The 22,163-nt window shown below is 37.9% G+C and overlaps 1 protein-coding gene and 3 gene segments (V, D, J or C); 3 read left to right on the top strand and 1 right to left on the bottom strand.

Annotated features, from left to right (window-relative positions):
* Positions 1–542: 542 nt before the first annotated feature.
* Positions 543–7,788, top strand: mapre3a (microtubule-associated protein, RP/EB family, member 3a). Its single transcript, XM_031727090.2, has 7 exons — positions 543–695; positions 2,783–2,905; positions 3,015–3,160; positions 3,299–3,455; positions 4,953–5,095; positions 5,205–5,357; positions 6,381–7,788. The coding sequence occupies exons 2-7, from the start codon at positions 2,785–2,787 to the stop codon at positions 6,447–6,449; spliced, it is 789 nt and encodes a 262-aa protein (XP_031582950.1). The 5' UTR covers positions 543–695; positions 2,783–2,784; the 3' UTR covers positions 6,450–7,788.
* Positions 7,789–12,011: 4,223 nt separating this feature from the next.
* On the top strand, positions 12,012–12,570 carry LOC116310326. The segment is given in 2 exon segments: positions 12,012–12,071; positions 12,245–12,570. Coding segments are annotated over 2 exon segments (360 nt in total).
* Positions 12,571–15,334: 2,764 nt separating this feature from the next.
* On the top strand, positions 15,335–15,831 carry LOC120434969. The segment is given in 2 exon segments: positions 15,335–15,407; positions 15,500–15,831. Coding segments are annotated over 2 exon segments (384 nt in total).
* A 2,743-nt stretch (positions 15,832–18,574) lies between these two features.
* Positions 18,575–19,619, bottom strand: LOC120434708 (the record flags this gene model as incomplete). The annotated part of the segment is given in 2 exon segments: positions 18,575–19,042; positions 19,589–19,619. Coding segments are annotated over 2 exon segments (354 nt in total), but the record flags the coding sequence as incomplete, so codon positions are not given.
* Between the last annotated feature and the right edge of the window lie 2,544 nt (positions 19,620–22,163).

Genomic DNA, 22,163 nt, shown 5'->3' on the forward strand with positions numbered 1-22,163 from the left:
CTTTTACATTACATTTTTCATACTTCTCTATATTTAGTAGACATTTGCCATTGCTAGTAACTCTTTTGGCTTGTTAGGCTCCTTTGTCACATTTCACCAATAACAATTTTCACTTAATAGGTCAAATGTAAATAACTGAAAACAGATAGCATATATAAATAGACAAAAAATATAAGAGTGCTTTTTCTTCTTTTTCAAAAGGGGTCTGACCACTTGATTGGAAACTGTCAAACTAAATTCACTTTTATACGGTAGATATAATAGATACAGATCACAACTAAAATACTGGACCCACCAGTATTGACAGCAGTTTGCACATTAAATCAACCCAAACAGTTATTTGTAAAAAATGATCACTCCACTTTGTCCGTCGCTCACATATCTTATCCAGCAGCAGATAAAACAGCAACATGTGAAGCCTGACCCCACAAAAACCTTAGTCACTCGCAGGCCTAAGATCCAACCAGACACATCATGTGTCTCTTAGCTGGAACAGGCCAAAGTCCTATTTATAATGAACCTTTAACAGCATGGAGTCGGGCGCACGCGCAGTAGAGGCTGGATTGTTGCAGCCCCAGACAGGGCGGCCCGTTACCAAGCACTGCACCGCGCAGGGTCTGACAACGACGACAGCAACGGGCATTGACATAAGGAATACTGCCAGCGTGATAACAACACAGACGCTCCTGAATACAGTGAGTATCGCCGCATTTACGCCCTGCCGAACCACCCCGCCTCTTAAATCTCTCCTTTTTCTGCGCGTAAAGGGGTTTAACGGAGAGCTGTGCTTTATTCCCATGCAGCGAGGATATTTCCCGTGTGCTGACAGTCCTGAGGTATTCGGGGAGGCCTGTAGAGGGGGCCGCTATGAGAGCAGCACACAGCGTTGCGGCTTTTTTTAACCAAAAGCACCCAGCAAACGGGCACATTTATTGTTCTCAGCTCGGGTTGAAATGTCAGACCCCCGCCCCTTTGCTCTTGCTTGACTTCAGCGGTTTGCACTCAGGATTTTATTTATTTTATTTATTTATTTTTTGCTGCAGTGATTATGGGAGCTTTTTCCAAGGCCCTATAGATTTTTGGAGAATAGATAGACTTCCCTTCTCGAGGCAAGCGCCCTTATTTAATAAATGTACGCCCACTGCGTGGTCTTTTGCTGCTCATGTAGCTGAAACATTGTGATTTTTTCCTCATCCTGGCTAGTAGTTGCTCATAGGGTTAGACGCTACAGCCATGCAATTTCAGTATAGCCAATGGCCCGTGGGAGAATGCGTTGCTGAAGGTGCATTCACAATAGAAGTGTTATCATCAGAAATCACAGCACGATTCAGCAGCAAACTAAAAACTGACAGACGTAGTTTCATTAGTCTTTGGCTGTCAGGTGCAGACAGAGCGGCGTGTGACCTTAAAAAGCATCGTTTTAAAGTCGCCACGTTGCCCGTGTTAATATGCATATTGGTGCAGGAAAGATCTGAGGTGTTACTAGATCATTTGGACATGACACCGCATTAATAGGCAAGCAAAGTGAGCACAGAGAAGGCTGGAGATGCCAGATGTGTAAAGCTGCTGACAAATACTCTGGAATTTTTCTCTCTGTTTAATCAGGGAGGATTATGCTCGAAACACATCTTTAGATTAGAACTGAGAATAAAGATGCTTCTTAGGGACTCTGTTTATGGCTGAAAGTCAAATTTCCTCCCCAAAAGGTTGATATCCCCATTCTCAGTGGGCTTTACAACTGCAACAGACTGTGGCCCAGCCCCAAGATTTACAGTCAGACAGGGGGTGAGAAAATAATTCCTAAAAATTGAAGAAACTGCAGTGCAGTTGTGGAATCTGTCTGTATAGATTATAGGGTTTAATATTAACATGGCCCAACGAAGAAATCCAGGTCAGTACAGTAAAAAAAAAAAAAAAAAAAATGGATTCAGTGAAAGTAGTGCAGTGATGTAGATTCACAAGTTAATGGAGTCAGAAGTTAGTTTAACATTTCCTAATTCCAGCTTCTTGAATGTGTTGCTATCTCTTTATGTTTAACTGAGATAATAATTCAATTAAGCTCAGTTCATTCTTGTTTATATTGCGCCAAATCACAGCAACCTCTGGGTGCTTTGATATTGTAAGGTAAAGAGAGAAAACTCCAACAATCAGTTGACGCTCTATGAGCAAGTGCTTGGTGACAGTGGGAAGGAGAAACTCCCTTTTAACAGGAAGAAGCCTCTGGCAGAACTAGGATTAGGGAGGAGCGGTTGTAGCTGGTTGGGGGTGAGGGGAAAGACAAAAGAGCAGAGGGAAAAGGCACACATGGGAGAAAGCCACAGTTTAAAAACTAATGAGTAATTATTGTTAATTGTTAGTGATTAAAAGCCATAGTGGTGTAGTAGGTAGGTAATGGCATAGTAATCAAGTATAGCAGGTTTATATGTTTTGCAGTCTTTGTATGAGAAAAAGGCACATTGATTTTAGCAAGTAATTAATTGCAATAATAATCATTATTAAAGACCTAAATAAGTCCTGTTTCAGTCTTTCAAATCCGATATAAGAAGCTTTGTAAAAGTTGTATACAGTAGTTGGCAGCTTGGTTAAGGAGCATGTAGGATGCTTGCTTTGCCTAGATTATATAATAAAGATAATCCCTACATTTTTATATTCTTACCTTGCACTGACCAATCAGAGGGATGAATTATTGACCAATATTCTTCCTTCGACTTCCATTTAAGGTTTTCAAATCTTGCTAACAGGAAAATGTAGCTGAGTGGTTGTTTCTCTCTTTTCGACTCAGGGATGGCAGTGAATGTGTACGCAACATCTGTGTCCATTGACAACCTCAGCCGACATGATATGCTGGCGTGGGTCAACGACTCTTTGCATCTCACTTACACCAAGATTGAACAGCTCTGTTCAGGTGAGGCCTGAGGTTATTTTTTCCCCCTGAAATAAGCTGCTGAGGTCATTTTGGGGCAACTCTTGACCGAAATAACGAGATCAATTTGTTGTGTCTTTATGTTTTCAAGGAGCGGCGTATTGCCAGTTCATGGACATGTTGTTTCCGGGGTGCATTCTTCTGAAGAAGGTCAAATTTCAAGCCAAGCTGGAGCATGAATTTATACACAACTTCAAAGTTCTTCAGGCAGCTTTTAAACGGATGAGTGTCGACAAAGTCAGAATCACTTTATTATGGTTTTATTATTTATTTCATTCATGATACCTGAGATAATGAATTGTTTTACCTTTCATACTGTTATACGTGCGTGTGTCAGGTGGAGCTTTTCAACCATTTCCTGTTTCCATTGTCCAGATAATTCCTGTAGAAAAGCTTGTAAAAGGGAAATTCCAGGACAACTTTGAATTTGTGCAGTGGTTCAAGAAGTTCTTCGACGCCAACTATGACGGCAAGGAGTATGACCCTTTACTAGCCAGACAGGGGCAGGACGTGGCCCCTCCCCCCAATCCAGGTGATCACTTTATCCACAAACCAAAGAGAAACCAAGGTAAAGCCCAAAATTTTGCCTTTGCTGCACGGTCTTGCTGAGCTTTGGATGGCTCAAAAGCGCTCCCTGCAAGCAAGTGGTGTGAGCAGCACGATTCACAGAATGACTTCTTTGATCCATCTCACTGCCCAGCATTCGCAAAACCATGACACTTTACAAGTGAGTCATTGGTAATATTCTAGTAATCGTCACACTGCCTAGTGGGATGCAGCGTTAGTTTGGCAGAAAATCCACATTTGTTCTGATCGATCATGATCAATAATGCCCAAACACCTGCAGAAACAGCAAACATAGTTATTTCCCCAGTGTCCTGCATCGAGCGACTGATGCAACACTGTTGCAGCCGTGTCTCTATTAAAGCTGGTTTGATAAACAACAAATTTTTCCCTTTCTACTAACGAGAGTGGTGTCAGCCTCAACAGCCTCGCTCTGTCTCTGTGAAAGCTTATTGCTTGAAGATCATGGCAAACAATCTAATTTAAGCTGTAGTATGTCACAAGCCTGCTTTGTGACTTTGTCACTAGCAAGCAGTGTGTTATAAATGGGAAGAATGATTGCACTTATTTTTAAAACTGAAAATACAATAGACTGTATATAAAAGATGGATGTCACCTATTGTATTGTTAGCTGCTGTTTCGAAGCCTCAAGTCTGGCATTTACCATATTTGAACATGAGCGTCCGGTTTTTGCAGTAGTTAGCCATCTTGGTTAGCCAGGTGCTAATAATGAACAGTTTGAGCAACTTGGAAAACAGGCTTAAAAATGTACGTAGTAGAAAAACTGAACAGCCAGCTGCTTAGCCTGTTGCACCCTGAAGAATAGCAATTATTTTACAATTGCTAGGCCCATAATTTATAAAATGAACATCATTTGTAATGTATCGAAGCAAAGCTATAATCTCACTAGTGAGAATTAAGGGCATTTTTTCACTGACTTGTGCACAGTCCCAAAATCTATTTGCATCCAGGAAAGCCTCCCCATCCTGGCCAGTAAAAAGAAAATAATGATAAATAAAAGTAAGTTTGGCGTTACTTTTAAGACCTGGAAGCCGCTTCCATCTTTTATATACAGCCTGTGGATAATGTGTTCGCATGTTTTGTCTTTGAGTTTATCTGAAACACCTTTGCTTAAGCACTTATAGAGGTTTAGTAGGCAAGAGGTCTTTTCTTTTTAAGATCTTGAGTCAAATTAACACAACCTTTGGTCATTTGTATAAATAAATCGATGATTTGGCTATTTAACCTCAGCACTCTAAATATGTGTCGTTTCTATCAGTTTAGTTGTAAAACAATTTGAAACCTTTTACATGTCAAAGGCATAAAATTCTTCTACAAGATGATTGCATCAGCGCTCTATAATGTGCTATATCCATCGCCACAACTGCTAACAAGCCAAAATAAGTGCAATAAATCTGTCTTAAACGAAACGCTGAACCACTCCCACCATCTCTAACCACTCCAGGACCACAGAGGACATCCCCAACAGTTCCCAAAAACATGCCAACACTGCAGCGGGTCCAGCATAACACTCCAGCCTTGAGGAAGAATCCGACTTTGTCAAGAAATGGGGGCAGTGATGCTGAAATCATGGAGCTAAATCAACAGGTAGAGTTGAACGGCAAGGACAGAAGGCCGTGTGGCTCTTTTGTTCTGATTTCATCCTCCAGACTAGTTTTTGATTACCAGCTTGAGCACCTTTTTCTCTCTTTCTAAGTTGATGGAGTTGAAGTTGACTGTAGATGGCCTTGAGAAGGAAAGAGACTTCTACTTCAGCAAACTACGGGATATCGAGCTGATTTGCCAGGAGCACGAGAGTGAAAACAACCCCATTCTCAGCAGGATAATTGACATTCTCTACGCAACAGAGGTATCTATCCATTATAACAGATATATAACAGATTGCCATACTCTCTCCACTGTTGACAGTTAAAAGCAAGGAAAGCAGAAAACCTGATAAAATATTATCAGGTTTTCTGCTCTCCTTGATTTTAATTCAGTTCAATTCAATTTTATTTATACGGCGCCAAATCACAACATCAGCTGTCTCAAAGCGCTTTATTTTGTAAGGTAGACCCTACATTAATACATACAGAGAAAAACCCAACAATCATATGATCCTCTGTGGATCATATGATTGCACTTTGGTGACAGTGGGAAGGATAAACTCCCTTTTAACAGGAAGAAACCTCCGGCAGAACCAGGCTCAGGGAGGGCTGGCCATATGCCGTGACTGGTTGGGGTGAGGGAAGGAAGACAGGACAAAAGACATGCTGTGGAAGAGAGACAGAGATTAATAACAAGTATGATTCAATGCAGAGAGGTCTATTAACTCATAGTGAGTGAGAAGGGTGACTGAAGAAGAAATACTCAATACATCATCAGAATCAGAAAGGGTTTTATTGTCGTGTTGGGCAGATTTACAACATTAAGAAACTCCTGCGGTACTTTGTGCGAGACATAAGATAAGACAAACACTTAAATAAAACTAAAAAGTGTTAAGCAGATTGATATATACATGAATGCAGGTGATGATCAGTGCAAAAAATGTAACAGGCGCAGAGAATACAATACAGGGTCATGGGAATCCCCCAGCAGCCTACGCCTATTGCACCATAACTAAGGGAGGATTCAGGGTCACCTGATCCAGTCCTAATTATATGCTTTATCAAAAAGGAAGGTTTTAAGCCTAATCTTAAAAGTAGCAATAGTGTGTGTCTCCCGAATCCAAACTGGAAGCTGGTTCCATAGAAGAGGGGCCTGAAAACTGAAGGCTCTGCCTCTCATTCTACTTTTAAATACTCTAGGAACAACAAGTAAGCCTGCAGTGCGAGAGCAAAGTGCTCTAATACGGTGATATGATAATATATATATATTTTTTTCTGTATCTTAGGAAGGCTTTGCACCTCCAGAAGATGAAGACCTCGATGAGCAAGCTCACCTGGACCAGGATGAATACTGAACCCATTGTGTCCCTCCCCTCAAGCATCTCCATCTTTCTTCCCCTCTTCTTTTTTCCCTCATTTATTTTCTCCTCTTTGCACGCTTTCTGTAAATACTCACCATCATCCCAGCTTTCTGTCTGTGTTTTCCTTTCTTTCTCATGTGTATATCTGTTGGTAACCTCCCCCTCCATCCTCCATCCTCCATCCTCTGGCCATCTACACACTCTTCACAACATCTCCGTATCATCATTTGCTGCTCCTCCCTGCCTCCATTTACACAGTAACAATAACAGTAATGTATGACACATCCCAGTTATTTCAGCATGAGTAATGCAGAAAATAGAGCCGAGAGCTGGCTGGCATGGAGGTTGTTATGGCGAACAATTGAGTTTAAGTCTGTAAATATTACCGACATCTTGATTACTGAAGGAACAACGTCTTTGCTCTTTATGGAGTAACTTATTTGCCTTTGGTGCGTTGTTAATACTACTGTTAGAGCACAGAACAACACTGCTCCAATGTGCAATCAGGACACTCCCTGAGCTACTAAAACTGTAACAAAACTGACTTTTTATTAACACTTTATTATTTATTATTTATATTTCATTTAACTTTCTGTAGCAAAATTGGTGCAGACCTACTGTACGTGAACTGAAAGCTGAGGCCATGTGTGTTACTCATATCGGTTTGTGCTTCAGTCAAGCTTTTGGTTTCTGTGATGGTGGGTCCATGGCATGTAGAAATGCTGAAGGAAATTCTTTGGTGTAATGACTCAAGACTTATGATAAGTGCTCTGCAATTATTCATTATTGATCAGCAACATATCTGAGCATGAGAATGTTACACATTGACTGTGAATGAGTGATATTTTGTATGTGTATTTTGTGTGCAGATTTTCTTGGATGTCGCACGATCCTGGTTAATTGCCATTGTATCTTTTTAGGCTGACCTACCGCAGTCTATTTAGGTGTAAAATGTAAAGGTGGAAAGGCACCTGGATTCTGGCAACTTGGTTATCGAGTGTAGCAGATCTAAAGGTTTAACTCTACAATATGACACTGAATTAAAAACAGAGACATTTTCACATGTTTTACTGCTAATCCTGCTGTGTTTATACTTTAAATTTGCTGTAAAGGGTTGCCCAGGGTTTTAGAGGTGTCTCAGAGAAAGTCATTATTTAGAGATCTAAGACCAGTTGACTGGTCATCAAACAAGGAACTCTCCTTGTCCTTCCCTAGCTATTTTTACTTTGCAAACTGGCTGTTATCTACTCTGGAACTTGCATTCATCGACCATATAAACATCTACAGAACACTCATCTTTTGAGTTTTGAATAAATAAACAGTTGTGAAACAAGTTGTTTTTGGTGTATTTGGGGTGATGCATAGTGGTGAATGAATGGGATTATATTAGGAAAGTTAAAATGTGTTAACGTAGCTAAATTAAACCTTGCAAACGATATGTTTTTTTAGACTTTACCTGAAATTAGAAACTAATCAGCCCAGCCGTTAAAGGTGACTGATGAAGTGAATAAAATTGGTCACCTTTCTGTGCTGCTTCGTGACCTGAAATACAGCCCAGGGAAATCACAGTATACGTGTCAGAGATAATTATATCACAAACTGTGCATTGGTTGTATAACTATAAAGCTAGGATGTTGCTAGGATCTTGAAATCTCTTTGCTTCACAAAGGTTGAATTCATAGAATGATCCTGAAATAAAAAAAATCAGTGCAATTTCATGTCTTGGGAGCTTGGAAAGAAAGTCACTGGACTTCTGTAAGTTTGTTGAAGATGAGTTTCCTCTCATCAAAGAAGCTTCTTCAGCTCTAAAACCAAATGGTGGAGAGCCCCAGGTATTTAAACCCTAGTGGGAGTTGTCCCTTAAAAGGTCATGACCTACTATTGATCGTGTGCCTCATCCTCTTGACAGTTAATAGAATTATCCAAAATGTCAATACATAAATATATTTTTTCTATGGCATTTGCCTTTCCAGTCTTTAAAAAAAATCTAATATTTTTTTCCTCAAGTGTAGTAAGTCATACGATCAAATTGTGTGTTAATAAAAGTTAATGTTCATAAGATTATTTTTGCAACATTAAAATGGTAAAACTGATCACCTTCCCACTGATACTTTTACCCCTAAAATAACAGTTCAGTCATTAATCCTAGTGCTTATAATCATTGAGGCATGATGCTACAGTGCATGATAATACATTTACATTTAATAGAATTGAATTGACTGTAGGTGGCACAGTGGTTAGAACTTTTGCCGCACAGCAAGAAGGTCCTGAGTTCAATTCCACCATCAGGCCTGCGTCTTTCTGTGTGGAGTTTGCATGTTCTCCCCGTGTTTGCGTGGGTTCCCTCCGGGTACTCCGGCTTCCTCCCACTGTCCAAAGACATGCAGCTTGTGGGGATAGGTTAATTGGATAATCCAAATTGTCACTAGGTGTGAATGGTTGTCTGTCCCTGTGTGTTAGCCCTGCGACAGACTGGCGACCTGTCCAGGGTGTACCCCGCCTCTCGCCCTATGACAGCTGGGATAGGCTCCAGCGCCCCCCGCGACCCTGAAAAGGAGAAGCGGAAGCGGATGGATGGATGGATGAATGTATCATATAAAAACCAGTAGATGAACATTAGTGAATGTTTCAGAAAGATATAGGGACTCAAAATGGGCACTACCAAGACCGCAAATGAACTGAAGTACAAACAAATTCAGGAATGAAAATATTGATAAATCACAGATTGGTGGATGGAACATTCGTATACGCACGATTTGTGGATATGTAACTATTAGTAAATATGGTCCAGTGACACTATACATTCTTTTAATGGCAGGAAAGAAATCTGCCACATTGTTTTCTAGCTGGTACAAGGAGATATGATTGTGAAAGTATGCACTTTTCACAGCAGATGGCATTTCAGTGATTATTTTAACTATCATTGCTTTCATTAAGATGAGATAATTTCAGGATCCTGGAAGTCTGCAGAACTAACTTCTTAGGAATTCTGGTATAAAATGATAAAGTTAATCCTGTAAAGCCTGAACCACAAAACAATTGCCAGAAAATTCCAATTTGTTTATTTATTTTTGAAAATGGAGTGGTTATTGAATCTTCTGACAAAATAAGTAAATAAATATGTATTTTCCAACAAGTTTTGCTACATTTGGTCATTGGTTGAAGATATATTGTGCAATTTGTTTAGTTTTTTGGGGGGAAAAAATCACTCTGATGATGTAGCGATCTCAAAAACCCTAAAAAACCTGTGTATCAAATAGGATATTTTTGGCATTAGAGGGTAAAGGCTTGCTCAAATCATGTGATTTGTGAGTAGATGTCATAATACAGATGGAAACCAGAAAACTACTGATATCAGAAATCTTGCCTTTGACTACAGATTCTGTGAATTTATATTGAGATATGAGTTTATACTGCTTAGGGTCCCTCTGCTTGGCATAATGGTTGTCACACTCATGGCTAACTGAGGTAAAACTGAGACATCACTAGCGAAATTTATCTCAGTGTGCTTTAGTATCACATGTAGCTCAATAAGGAGACATCATTTGAAGGAACTGAACATGTTTTTTTTGAAATACAGCTATTTAGCAATTACGCCCCCATAGTGCTATGTAGAACAGGAAGTAGAACAGGACCCCTGGAGTCTAGACTAGAGTGATGAATACAGAGTTAAGTTAGACAGCAAGGGAAAAGTGAAAGTGTTGTAAGGAATAGAGAAGCCTGACACCCAGTAATGATGAAAGATGAGTGAATCTTGATCTTCCTTATTAATCTTGTGCATAGATTAATTCTAGGAATATTCAGGTCTTTTGCTTGTAGTCTTTTTTGTGAATGAAACGTTTTCATTTTTTTTAATTGGAAGAAAAATGTTCTGAAGTTCTGCGTTTCAGCCCTCTGGTGGTGGTTGGAGGTGTAGCAGGTTTCTTTTGTATATTTTGTGTAGTGTTCGGTATTTTGAACGGCTCTTACTATGCACACGATTGTTTTATTGGTAAAATGAACACGACAAAAGAGGATTTCAGTTTTTTTTTCAGATTCTTTTTTTTATTCACCAACTCATCTTTGGTTTCCTGAATCACAATATAATGATAACCCTTAGACACATAGTATTATGAAATTAGTGTTTGCTTTCTTGTTTCAATTTCTAGAAACTTTAGACAATCACTGCAAACACTGAAACTTGTTGATGTATTTACACAACAAGTTTCACAAATCCTTATGACACAGTAAAATACATCATTATGTGTTTTTTTAACCAGAACACCTGTTCCAGTTAGAAATATGTGATACTGAAAAGAATAATTTCTGGCATTGAATAAAATTTAGACATGATGTAAATTGTAATTAAAGTTTGCCCTCTGAGATTTGGATCTCAATTAATGAGATGCATGGATAAACTGTTATGTTTAAGTGACATTTTTTGGCTACTCAGAGGTGAAAAATGACCATAAAAGGATGCAATAAAAAGAGGTATGAAACAGGAAAAAATGACTACAAAACACTACAAACAAATATGAGGTGTGAAAAAAAACACCAAAAGGAAATTGTCATGTTAAGCAATGCACAATACTGTAAAATAATGTATGTAAATGCAAAATTGCAAAGAAACACAAACTCTCGACAAAGATCAATATTATTATCAATTATTTTTATTTTTAATATAGATGACTAGAAAGAGGCAGGGCATATTTTTTTTTAAGTCGCTCCTGCAATTTTGTGTCTCTTTCAGAGTCTCTCCGATGTCCAGTCTGCTTTTTGTATCAATTTGGTGGATTTAATTTTGTGTAGTCTCTTTTTATGACACAAGAGGGCACTATTTGTTTTCATATAAACAGAGAGGTATACTTTCCCATGCAGACTCTCCAGGTGCAGGTGTGTTCACTGACCTATGCTGTAATTTGAATATTTGCGATATATCCCATACTATCATCCCAGAAAAAAACATTTTTGAAAAAAAGTTTTTATTATGCGATGATAAAAAAATATCTTAAAATTTAAAAAAAAAATAAAAATATTTTACTGGACTGACAGCTAACCTAGCTCTGATTCTGACACACAATTATCAACGTCTATAAAACAAGGAGATACCGTCTCTCCGAGCTGTACAGTCAGCACAGGTATCTGTAAAGAAATCAGCTCAGTACCTACAGAACTGAAGCTTATCTGTCGGGTTTTCATAGATTTATGCTATCATGAGTTGTGTAGAACTGTATGTCTTTCAGCACATAGAAAAAGATAATATTACATCAGTTTAATATACCTTCCTTTTAACTGATATTCATGTATTTACATTTTCCCAAGTAAATATAGATTAGGTTTGCCAGAACGAGCAAAATGAACCAAATAGTATCGACCAACTAATATGGGCCCTGTTAATGAGACAAATATAATGGAAAGGTTGAATGAGCCTCTTCTCACATGAGCTCTGTGTTTTCTGTTTCATTGGGAGAGGTGGGTGGTTTCCTCCTACAGTGTGTTTTGCACACTTTCATGCATCACTGCTCCTCACAGTTTAAGTTCTGCTGTCACACATGCTCTCATGCACTTCCACTGAAAACTGAGTCAGGATGGTGTTTCCAATGTTGGTGGTTCTTTTGTTAGGCTTTCTGAGTCAGGGTGAGAGAGTTTTGAAAACATTTCTGACATATAAAACAAATTTTATGTTTGGTGACATGTTATCTGCTCTTTCTGTGTACATTGAGTTTGAGAGTTTAAAATGCCTTCCTGATGTTTACTATTTTAAAGTTAAAAGATGCTGTTAAAGTCTTTGTTTTATTTCTTCATTTCAGAGTCATTTGCCAATAATTTTCTGACTCAGACTGATGAAGCCAAGTCTGTCAGTCTTGGTGGGACTGTGACCATCAGCGCCACAGGGAGTTCAAATATTGGTCCTGATCTCAGTTGGTACCTTCAGAAAACAGGAGAGACCCCCAAACTTCTTATATACAAAGCATCAACTCGCTCCTCAGGAACTCCGTCTCGATTCAGTGGCAGTACATCTGGTTCTCAGTACACTTTAACCATCAGTGGTGTTCAGGCTGAAGATGCTGGAGATTATTACTGTCTGGGTGATCATGGTGGTGGAGCACTCACACAGTGATTTAGAGCTGTACAAAAACCTCCTTCAGCAAGACTGAAGGCTGCAGGTGCAGATAGTTGGTGCAGAGGCTGTGATGAGAGTTACTGGCCCAGTGAACACAAAAAGAGCACAAACACAATGAATCTAAATGAAACTGAAGAAACTAAAAGCTTAAATATGCTGATTTAACTCTGCTGAATAACAGTAAATGTAGTATCACAGGGTTGTAATGATGGCTGCATTTTAATGTTTAGTCCTCTAAACTGGCACATTGACTCCTGTGGAGAGACCTTAGCTGCATGTAATCATGCTGGATGACCCTGACCATTCATCCAGCTCTCCTTGCTCAGACTCAGACTGCTGCTGCTGTAGAGTCCACTCTTCTCCTGAGTGAAAGCCAGACCAGATTTTGTTTCTCTTAGTCTGAGAATCCTTTAGATGCCTTTTACTATTTTTCTGTACCCTTCCTCAGAATAAGACTGTAACATACAAAATGTGGAAAGAAGTTGTTCGAAATATGTAAAATGACTACAAAAGGATGGTGTGCACAAACATATGTGCAGATATATCAAATAGTATCAAATAGAAAAAGAAATAATAACAAAACTGATCCATGAGATTTTAAAATAACCACAAAAAGCAGAAAATCATGTAAAAAAATACAAATGACATAAAACAGTATAAGGAGATTTGTGTCTTGGTTAGTGTGTATCATGGTTAAATTAGTACTGATAAAAATGCTAACAGTCATTTTAAGGGTGTTAGTGTGTTTTGACGTCTAGGAGAAGAACTGACCACAAAAGAATGGTGTTCACAGTAAGTCAGTGCAAAGACAATAAACAGGAGTGTGAACCAGGAAAAAACCCCACAACGAAAACATGACAAAAAATATGAAATAACCACAAATAGCCTGCAATTATATAACAAAATGCAAAATGGCATAAAACAATATAAGGAAATGCAAATAAGCAAACTAATAACCAAACAAGCCAAAGTATAAAAACACACTATAAAGAAATACATTGAATGCAAAAGTCACAAAATGACAACTGAGACACAGACAGACAAAAAATGTAAAAAAAAAACCTTAACAGAAATGAATTAAATTTTTTTTTACAATTGGCCAGAAGGAGACAAAGAAAATGTGTTTTTTCAATCATTCGCATGGATGTCCAGTCTGCTTTTTGGATTCATGTATCAGAGTCAATTTATGTGTATTCTCTTATTTTGACATAAGAGGGCACTATTTGTACAGCAGCAATGTACAATTTCCACCCGGACTCCATAGGTGCAGGTGTGTGCTCACTGACCCACGCATTAATTTGAATATCTGTCGTGCACTCTGAATGCAAAATAGTTTTCTATAGTTTCAGTATCACACTGAAATTTTTGTCCTTCTGTAAAATGACAGTTTTAAATGTTTTGCTGGGTGGACAGCTGTCTATAAGTCTATAAGGCCGTCTCTCTGAGCCGTACAGCCAGCACTGAAATCTGTAACCTCAACTCAGAACTTATGAAGACCTAGATTACTGCTGTGTTGAAACATATGTGTGAGAATAAGCACATTAGTTATACTAATATCAAATTAAACTAGGGACCGATGTGTTGCAGCGATGATCTCTCGGAGGAGATTAGAGACAGCACTGTTCCATAGAAACTCCCTGATACTCATTAAGGGGTAGTGAAATTGACATTTGTGCTCCTTTCAGCTTCACACTTCAGTTATGGAAACAGTTTCCTTCTGCAGAAACAAAGGTTGTTCACAGAATCTATAGCTCCAAAGCACAAGGTAATACTAACTCCAGAATACTGAGTTTTTTCTTTGGATTAGATTAATTTCATACCATAGACAGAGACCTGACTTTTTAAGTAAACATGCAGTAACATATACAACCTGCTAGATTAGTAGTTAGTATGTTAAAGCAAAAAAAGTTTTACCTCACAGTCTGAGGATTTGGTCTTTTTCAGCTTCAATAATTATTATCAGATGAGTTTACAATCAAACAGCTCTGTGAGGTCTGAGCAAAAATGCCAACATCATCATGTTAATGCAATAATAATGCAGTTATTTTCAGGAACTCAAAATGCATTTGAAACTGCAGAGTGTGTTATAAAAAAATATAAAACATTAAAATATGTTACTCATTCTTTCTCAGTAAAATTTGAGGTCAAAAAAGGTGGTTCTTTTGTTAGTTAGTTTTTATTTTTTTCTTCATTTCAGGCTCATTTCCCAATAAATTTTTGACTCAGACTGATGAAGCCAAGCAACATTTCAAGCATGATGTGATGCTTTTTCTCTCATTTATTTTTGTTTATAAATGAATGAATTGTTTTCTAAGCTATTACCACTCAATTACCTGTGGTAGTTCCATGTAATAAGCATGCAAAATGCAAAGCTGCCTGTTTCTATATAATAACATATTATTAACCTATTAAAAAACTTAATTGAATGAACTGGAAAAACATATGCAGAATCCTAATAATTAAAATTGAATGAAGAATACACATGAATACATTAGATTCACATATGCATGTAGAGGATACTCTTTCACAGCATAATTAATATCTAGATGACAATACATAAAATGGTAAAAATATTTCAGGTAGGAAAGAAAGTAGAACATATTCAAAATGTCCAATAAACAAAAATAAGATATATAAATTTCCTTCAGTGTTTTGAGAGCAGAGAAATCATTTCCATAGAGAGGAGGCTTTGCATCATCAGCTGATGCTCCAGAGAACTGAGAAGGTTTATAGTCCTGTCAGTTCAACACTGCAGGACTCACATCTGTCAGTCAAAACAGCAGAAAGCACAACCACCATGACTCTCATCACCATCCTCATCTGGACGCTGACCTGCTGCTGTTTTACAGGTTCATTCACTCAGCAACATTTCAAACATGATGTGCTGCTTTTTCTCTCATTGATTTCTGCTGATAAATGAATGATTTGTTTTTGTCTGCAGGATGCAGCGGTCAGGTGACTGTGACTCAACCTCCAGTAGAGACATCGACTCCTGGATCCACTGTGACAGTGGCTTGTAGGACCAGCCAAGCTGTTAAGAGATGGGATGATGGTGACGCCATGTACTGGTATCAACATAAATCTGGACAGGCTCCAAAGCTCCTAATAAAATATGCAAAAACACTTCAGTCAGGAACACCAACTCGATTTAGTGGCAGTGGAAGCAGCGCTGACTTTTCTATGACCGTCAGTGGAGTTCAGGTTGAGGATGCAGCAGTTTACTACTGTCAGAGTGAACATTACATAAACAGTGCTTGGGTGTTCACACAGTGATTTGTAGTCGTACAAAAACCTCCCTCAGTCAGACTGCAGAGACACTGAGCTGTTACAGCAGGAACTGACTGCAGCTAGGAAGAGACTCTGACACAGACCACTGAACACAGACCTCACAGTAACCTCCCTGAGCAATAAACACATTCAAGGGCATTTTAACACAAGGATTTAAATAAATAAACAATTACATTTTTAATGAAAATATTACAACTACTTTTTGGTTAGATTTCCTGACTGTAGTCACAGCAAGAGTAGTCGTTCATATGAACAAATGAAATATATATTTATTACCTTTGTATTCATATCAAGTTTGCTCATTGTGACACAAGAAAACAACAAAAACCAACTGTCTGTTTCAAGTTTTTTACTACTGTGTTATGTCACATCATTTTCATACAATTCCTCACCATTTTCAAGCTATTGACACTCCACCAAGAGAATTATCAATTGAAATAATCTAGTAGATAGTTTTAATTATAAATAATACATTTAACCCATTGTGCTTGTCACTATATCTAAGACCCCCCGCCCCAAACAAACAAAACCTAAGATATCATAAAGAGAAGTTGTGGTTATTGCAAAAAGTTTGTGCTATGTTGACAAGCATGAGTCAACCAGAGATTAAAGGGAAATTTTGGAGGAGGGGGATCCCTAAGAGTGGGTGTTGAGGTGCAGTGTGGGGAAAATAATTACTTAGAAATAAGTCACAACATAATTTGTGTTGTGAGCTCCAGTAGATTGCTTTTGCTTGTGTGTATGTGTGTGTAGCTGTGGTCAGCTGACCTGAACAAAATGTAAGTAGAGAGCCATATGACTGATTTCCAACAATGCGGAGACTATAAATATAATATAAAAGAGAAATTTGCAATAGCACTTTTATTAATAAATGGTGGTAGTAGTAGGATAATAAGGCAGAAAAAGAAAATATCCATCTATCCATTTGCTTCCGCTTATCCTTTTCAGGGTCGCGGGGGGTGCTGGAGCCCATCCCAGCTGTCATAGGGCGAGAGGCAGGGTACACCCTGGACAGCTCGCCAGTCTGTCGCAGGGCTAACACACAGAGACAGACAACCATTCACACTCACATTCACACCTATGGGCAATTTAGAGTTACCAGTTAACCTATCCCCACTAACTGCATGTCTTTGGACTGTGGGAGGAAGCCAGAGTACCCGGGGAGAACCCACACAAACACGGGGAGAACATGCAAACTCCACACGAAACACCCTGGCCTGGTGGAGGAATTGATCTCAGGACCTTCTTGCTCTGCTGCAACATTGCTAAACACCGTTCCACCGTGCTGCTCCCCCCAAAAAGAAAATAATAATGTCATAATTTAAAAGCTATTACCACTCAATTACCTGTGGTAGTTTCTGTGTAATAAGCATGCAAAATGCAACGCTGCCTTTTTCTATATAATAACATATTAATAACGTATTAAAAAACTTAAATGAATGAACTGGAAACAGTTATGCAGAATCCTAATAATTAAGTTTAAATCAAGACTACACATGAATGCATTAGATTCACATATGCGTGTAGAGGATACTCTTTCACGACATAATTAATATCTAGACGACAATACATAATATGGTAAAAATATTTCAGGTAGGAAAGAAAGTAGAACACATTCATAATGTCCAGTAGACAAAAATAGGACATATAAATATAATGAAAAGGTTGAATGATCGTCTCCTCACATGAGCTCTGTGTTTTGTGTTTCATTGGGAGAGGTGGGTGGTTTCCTCCTACAGTGTGTTTTGCACACTTTCATGCATCACTGCTCCTCACAGTTTAAGTTCTGCTGTCACACATGCTCTCAGGCACTTCCACTGAAAACTGAGTCAGGATGGTGTTTCCAATGTTGGTAGCTGAGTCAGGCTGAGAGATTCTCACATTTAAGACACAGACTATTTCATTTTTGATGAAATTTTCTTTGCTATTTTTATGTTTGTGTCTAAAAAACAAACTTGTCATTTTCCCCCTCATTTCAGAGTCATTTGCCAATATTTTTTTGACTCAGACTGATAAAACCAAGTCTGTCAGTCTTGGTGGGACTGTGACCATCAGTGCTACAGGGATTTTAAATATTGGTGCTGATCTCAGTTGGTACCTTCAGAAACCTGGAGAGATGAATCATTAACTCGCTTCTCAGGAACTCCGACTCGTTCCAGTGGCAGTAGATCTGGTTCTCAGTACACTTTAACCATCAGTGGTGTTCAGGCTGAAGATGCTGGAGATTATTACTGTCTGGGTGCCCATGGTAGTGGAGTGTTCACACAGTGATTTATAGCTGTGCAAAAACCTCCTTCAGTCTGGCTGAAGGCTGCAGGTGCAGAGTGACAGACTGCAAACACCATGAATCTAAACAAAACTGAAGGACTGCATTGCTGGGATTATAAAGATTTTTAATTAAATATTCATAAATAAATAAGCCAAATATAAGCAAAAAAATGTTCAGATTGGTTATTAGCATAGGTGCAAAGATAGAAACTATTATATTTTTATATTTACATACATAAAATACTAACATGGTCCATGTTTTCTAATGAAAATGTTATGCTTAATACTATTATATAAAATAAACGATAAACTGTTATATAAGATTTACTGGACTTCAACACTGTCCATATTTTGGATATAAATATGAGGGTTTATTATGCATTTATGTGTAATAAAGTATTGGCAAAAGGATAACAAAAAATATTTTTCAAAATCTTTTATTTTGTTATGACTTGTTTTTTTAAACAGCATATTTTTAAAGCATAATATGGATAAGATTGGTTGGTGAAATCTGCATGCATATTAATAAAGAATCAATTTTTTTCAGAAATATTGCAACAGAGGAAACGCAGTATTATTTGCAGACAGGAAGTGTTGCTGAAGCTCTACTCTGAGCAGTGGTCAGGGTCCAGGGTTTGAGTGACAGGGCTCTGTCCACTCAGACTGGCCTCACAGCTCACTGAGCCCGCCTTCCTCCACTGGTCTGCAGAGAGGCTGAGGGTGCTGCTCCAGCTGTAGTGGCCGTCTGTCCCCAAGACTTCCAGGCTGCTTGACACACCTGAGGATGTGCTGGTGCTCCCCACCTTCCAGCCCAGCTTCCAGTTTGAGGGGAAGCCGCCGGTGGCCAAACAGACCAGAGTGGCACTGCACTGCTTCTCTTCCTCTTTGGATTGAGGGAGGACAGTGAGGGTGGGTCTCACCACACCCACTGGAAGAGAAAGGTGGTGGAGACGGGGAAAACCAGATACAGATGTAAGACTGAAGGCTTGTACAAACATTTGAAAAGGTGAAAGTGACAGTGACGATTGGCAAAACCTTCACTGCTAATAACTCATGTGTAAGTTTGTGTATGTGTTGAGATGATGTAATGATTTTCTTACTGTAGACAGACAGAGCTTAAACACTCTTAATACTACAGTTCAAATTTCCCATCTGTTCGTTTCAGTTCCTTTAATCTATGTAAAATAATTAGTTAAAACTTTACTATCACCAAACATTAGTTTCATTCCATTTTAACTGAAAATATTTATAGAAGCTAATATTACAAAAAAAAAAGAAAAAAGTTTTCAGTAAATTTGGTTCTGTATCCAAAACTAAATAAATAATGATACCTTTAGCGTTACTTCTGAGTTTGTGAGATAAACGTAATAATAAAATGGTCAATAATAAACAATACACTTGATCAAAGTTCTTTTCGGTATTAAAAGAAAATGCTTTATAATGTATTGTGAAAATACAAATGTCTGGTACTCACAGTCAATGATGAGTTTGGTTCCTCCACCAAAAGTGTATCACAGTGATACAAACTCACTAAGTGGCCGTAGAAAAACCTCGTGCACTCTGGACAAACATTTTCTGGTATCAACAGAAATCTGGACAGACTCCAAAGCTCCTAATTAAATTTGCAAAAACGCTTGAGTCAGGAACACCATCTCGATTTAGTGGCAGTGGAAGCAGCTCTGACTTCTCTATGACCATCAGTGGAGTTCAGGCTGAAGATGCAGCAGTTTACTACTGTCAGAGTCAACATGACATAAACAGTGCTCCAGTGTTCGGACAGTGATTTGTAGTTGCACAAAAACCTCCATCAGTCAGACTGCAGAGACACTGAGCTGTTACAGCAGGAACTGACTGCAGCTGCTGAAGAAGAAGAGACTCTGACACAGACCACTGAACACAGAGCTGACAGTAACCTCACCAAGCACTAAATACAACATTAAATTGAGATATTACATGTCTATTGGGGCATTTTGAAATGAGGAAATTAAAAACATCTGCTATGATCAAGTCTTTTTCTGTTTACATTACTTGAAGAGATATGCTGTCTATAAACAGACTAATCATAAATATTTATATTTATATTCATATAAAGAAACAATTTGCAATATAAAGCAAAAAAACCAAAAAAACCCCAACAATCTTTTTTAAGATTTGTCTGAATATAAAACAGATTTTTTCCTTGATCATTGTGAAACTATTGAATCTACAGTTGGAATCTTTTTCATTTCAACTAATTTATCATCAAGACCAAACATAATGTTACTCATCATTAAAAGCTGTATTTGCAGTAATAATCATACTATTACTAATTAAGAACATCCATACCCACCAGCTAAATTACACATCATCTCTCTAAGTTGATGCTGCCAACTCTGTACATCAGGGTTTTTTTTTTAAAACCTTACACCACATATTGCTAAGAGTAGCAGGTTGCTTGTCTCACACTCAACTCCTGTCCTGACCGTTTGTCATCACTGGGGGAGCACAGAGTCCTGCTGGAGGTGACAGCAGAGACAAATGAGGACCCTGTTAGTTCATCTTAGAATAAACACTGAAAATGGATCTGAGGTTTGTCCACCTCTCCCCAAAACTTATAAATAAATAGTTTTAAAGAAAAAGTTTGGCAAGAATGAAAAAATGAAAATTTCATTTGCATTTTTCTCATGTTTTTTTTTTTGTTACTTAAGTGATTTTGTAGAAGAGCGGATTTGAAGGTATAAAATGTCTCTAATGTATTTCTGCTCATCTTTAAACTAAAGTGCAGAATTGCTGAGTCACAGAGAGCTGCTTGGAGGAGGAGAGACCAGAGACAGATGAACATTTGTCCATAACCACAGCAAGATTTAAAGTTCATTAATATTCAGATAGTTGTTCATGTTGCTGGAAGCCAGCAGGACAAGTTGTTGACAAGTTGTGGTTATCACAATAATCACATGACTGAGTATCATTACTGTCAACCTAATGTACGAAAGGAAAAATTCATGTGGTAGGTTAAAGGATCCTGAGGCTACATATGTTTATTTATTTTTATGTTATTCCAGCATCCTTTCTAAGTCTAACAGATAAAATTAATGATGATAAAATTAGATGAATAAATAAATAATTAGTTTTATGCCTTACTACTCCTCTGATTTTAAGGTTTTTTAATGGACTCACACAGAAAACCTCATCAGGATGATTTTTCCAATAATTCTGTCATGTTGGGTTTTCTGAGTTGCTGCAGATTATTAGTGTCTGTGTTGGCATGATGGTGGAGTGTTCACACAGTAATTTACAGCTTTACAAAACACATCGTTCACTTTGACTGAAGGCTGCAGGTGTAGGTTGTTAATGAAGAGACTGATGAGAATAACTGGTCCACTAAAGACAACCAGAGTCATCAAGCAGAAACACAATGAATGAAAGAAATTAAATCAAGTCATGGATTTTAGATGCAGCATTTACTTGAATTTAAATATTTATGTAACTTATGTAAGTTTTTGTTCATGAATAAATTTAACAAACCCGGTAAAGCTGAATAAAAACCTTATTTGTCTGCAAAGATGTTTTAAATAACATGAATGTAACACAATGTTAAAGTGAAAGCAGTGAACTGTTGATTTATTTTGGTGTTAGGTTTTGGCAGACATCATCTATTTATATAGATTTATATAGATTTATATAAGTTCTGATACTTGAGAGTAAATGTCTTGTTGCTGCAGTTATATTCTTGATAGATTTGTGTACATATCACCACTGATGAGTTTGGTTCCTCCACAAAAAGTCCACCACAGTGATTCAAAGTCATTAAGTGGCCGCAAAAAACACCTGCTGGACTCTGAACAAGCATCTAACCACTTTTTTCGAGTAAAGCAAACATTTTACAACCTCTGTGTTGAAAAAAACTGTTTACCACCAAATCATTTTCATTTCTTTTCAAAATGTTTCTATAATATTTCTTAATATTTATTTAATATTTCTTTATGTTATAAAAATGACTTTGAATCCTGATAAAAATACAAAATCATGAGTTAAAATTGAAAACAAGAGAACTAAGAATGTATTGATAT

The sequence above is a fragment of the Oreochromis aureus genome, linkage group 19 (assembly GCF_013358895.1).
Source record: "Oreochromis aureus strain Israel breed Guangdong linkage group 19, ZZ_aureus, whole genome shotgun sequence".
Lineage (NCBI taxonomy): Eukaryota > Metazoa > Chordata > Actinopteri > Cichliformes > Cichlidae > Oreochromis > Oreochromis aureus.

Bases quoted from the DNA above. Each gene is read 5' to 3' on its own strand.
- mapre3a (XM_031727090.2), top strand. From the start codon at position 2,785: ATGGCAGTGAATGTGTACGCAACATCTGTGTCCATTGACAACCTCAGC. The intron at 2,906-3,014 runs GTGAGGCCTGAG...TATGTTTTCAAG, and splicing joins GATTGAACAGCTCTGTTCAG to GAGCGGCGTATTGCCAGTTC. The intron at 5,096-5,204 runs GTAGAGTTGAAC...TCTCTTTCTAAG, and splicing joins TCATGGAGCTAAATCAACAG to TTGATGGAGTTGAAGTTGAC.